Source organism: Durio zibethinus, chromosome 27 (assembly GCF_047325235.1).
Source record: "Durio zibethinus cultivar Kanyao isolate XHJ-2024 chromosome 27, ASM4732523v1, whole genome shotgun sequence".
Lineage (NCBI taxonomy): Eukaryota > Viridiplantae > Streptophyta > Magnoliopsida > Malvales > Malvaceae > Durio > Durio zibethinus.
In genome coordinates this window covers 12050330-12052601 of record NC_143188.1, presented here as the reverse complement: position 1 = coordinate 12052601, position 2272 = coordinate 12050330, and the positions used below count along the sequence as shown (strand labels likewise).

Sequence of the window (2272 nt, the reverse complement as noted above, 5' to 3'; positions counted from 1 at the left end):
GGTGCAAATACTGACGCATACCTGGACCTGGACGTCGATGGCTTCATGGATGGGCTTGATCTGGATTAACTTCTGTCACTTAAGTAGAGCCAGAGTTGCATTCAGATTTTCTGATGGTTTATTAGATAAAAGAGCTAGTGATGATCGGTAGTCCTTAGACACAAAACTATGTACCCATTTATCTAATAATGGATGGCCTTTGCTTTGCCCGTGGTTTTTTTCCCTTCCAACACTTGGGTTTTTCCACGTAAAAATCTGATGTCTGTCTCTTCTTTGCTTACTTCTTTATTTTTGTGCATGGTTTGTTTCATTTATTTCTTTATCTAATACTCCCCTGTTTATGTTCATTCATTGAATGTATACACACCAACTTTTACCATATTCATATATCATAATTGATTCATGTATAGATGCCTATGTTTTACAAGTATAGGAAGCCTCGTCAATGGTTGACATCAGGGGGTTTGAGGGCTATGGATTTGGATTGACTGCTGCCATTGGAGCTGCTGTTGCAAATCCCGGGGCTGTTGTTGTAGACATTGATGGTGATGGAAGTTTATCATGAACGTCCAAGAGTTGGCGACAATCCGTGTGGAAGATCTTTCCATTAAGCTATCATTGTTAAATAATCACCATCTAGGCATGGTTGATCAATGGGAAGATGGATTTTACAAGGCAAACAGGGCTGATACATATTTGGGAGACCCATCCAATGAGTCTGAAATATTTCCAAATATGTTCAAATTAGAAGAAGCATGTGGAATACCTGCTGCCTGAGTGACAAGGAAGGAAGATCTCAGAGCGGGAATTCAGAAAATGTTGAACACTCCTGGATGTTAGATGTAATTGTCCCCCGTCAAGTGCATGTCCTGCCTATGATCCCCAGTGGAGGGGCTTTTAATGATATGATCACAGAGGGTAATGGAAGAACACAATATTGATTTTAATGAGCATCAATATGTGTTTTTGCTAATGTAGATCAGTTATGGGGGCTTAGCTCTCAGTTGTGGCTGTTTTCCGGGTTATAAGTTTGTTATCTTTCATGAGAATGACATGGAGGAAACTTGCTTGTACCCCTATAGTTAGTTTTTCTCTTTTAAAAACTACCAAGTAGTTTTTTTGTTTAGTCCTATCAAAATCTTGTATACCTTTTAGTCAATAATGTACTAGATGAATCTAAACTTTAATTGTTGTTCAATACCAAGCAAGTCTTCTTTGTGCAAAACGGAGCTTGAACTGTCATTATTGAAAAAATGTTTCTTTCCAAGAACTTTAAATGAAGAATCAGCTGCAAGATCTTCAACAATTTATTCAATCCTTTATTTTCAAACGAATTTGATAAAATTTTCTTCCAAATCTTAGCTCAGAAAACCATCCACGCAGGGCCATTGACCTACAAAGATTTGGTCGCAGTTAAGGTTTGGATTAATTTCATTGAAGAAATCAGAAGTCAAATTGAATGCTTTAGTGATGCTAAAACAAGTATCGCCTTTTTGTGCCCCAAGAATCGAAAGTAGTTTGGTGTCAATTTTTTGGCCTTTGCATGCCCAACTGCAAACATCATCATCAATTTCAAAGTTACTAGTAAAACAATACATCTAGAAATATTATTTCAATCCAAATTGGTGAAGAAATAGCGAGTTTTACAACTCCACAACACGAATTGTTCGATGTCATTTACCAACATCGGCTGGTCTTGATTGCCCAAAAAATTAAGGACTGGAAGGCAAAAGATTATTGGACAGACTACATATATTAGAACAAAACTCCATTGACGGGTTGGTCAAATCTGGAGCTCGAGGATCACAGCACTTATCTACTTTTGAATTTTGTTCATCATTTTCTTTGGTTCTCTGTATGTTTATCTTGAATTTTGTAATGGTTACTGTTTGTGTGGCTTCACAAGAAGGGTTGGTTGGGGCTTTATAATGAAAGATATTATAACTTGCTTGGGATTATGGTTATATGAAAATTTTGGACTAACCAGATTCTCTTTTAGCTTTCCAGAAGATTATGCAACCTCTTCAAGATAAAGATTTTCTTTCCCAGAAGATTTTCTCTTCCAAATGTTTATGGAGAAGCAAATTGTTGTACTGATTTTCTGGCCAAAAAGCATCTCATGAGGGGAAGTTTGATGTAGTCAAACTTCATTTTCCATCCACTCCTTTTATTAGATATTTGTAAGAAGATATTATGGGTATTATGAGATCAAAAGCCTATGTTTTTTAAGCAGTTTATTACCTCTCTTAAAAAAAATCTCCTTGGAAGACAT

The 2272-nt window shown here is 36.5% G+C and overlaps 1 protein-coding gene across 1 annotated transcript; it reads left to right on the top strand.

The window, feature by feature from the left end:
* Positions 1 to 445: 445 nt before the first annotated feature.
* On the top strand, positions 446 to 777 carry LOC149510936 (acetolactate synthase 2, chloroplastic-like). The gene is made up of 2 exons (XM_089756336.1): positions 446 to 554; positions 641 to 777. The coding sequence occupies exons 1-2, from the start codon at positions 446 to 448 to the stop codon at positions 775 to 777; spliced, it is 246 nt and encodes an 81-aa protein (XP_089612462.1).
* Positions 778 to 2272: the final 1495 nt, after the last annotated feature.

Bases quoted from the DNA above. Each gene is read 5' to 3' on its own strand.
- LOC149510936 (XM_089756336.1), top strand. From the start codon at position 446: ATGGTTGACATCAGGGGGTTTGAGGGCTATGGATTTGGATTGACTGCT. The intron at 555-640 runs GTTTATCATGAA...ATCACCATCTAG, and splicing joins AGACATTGATGGTGATGGAA to GCATGGTTGATCAATGGGAA.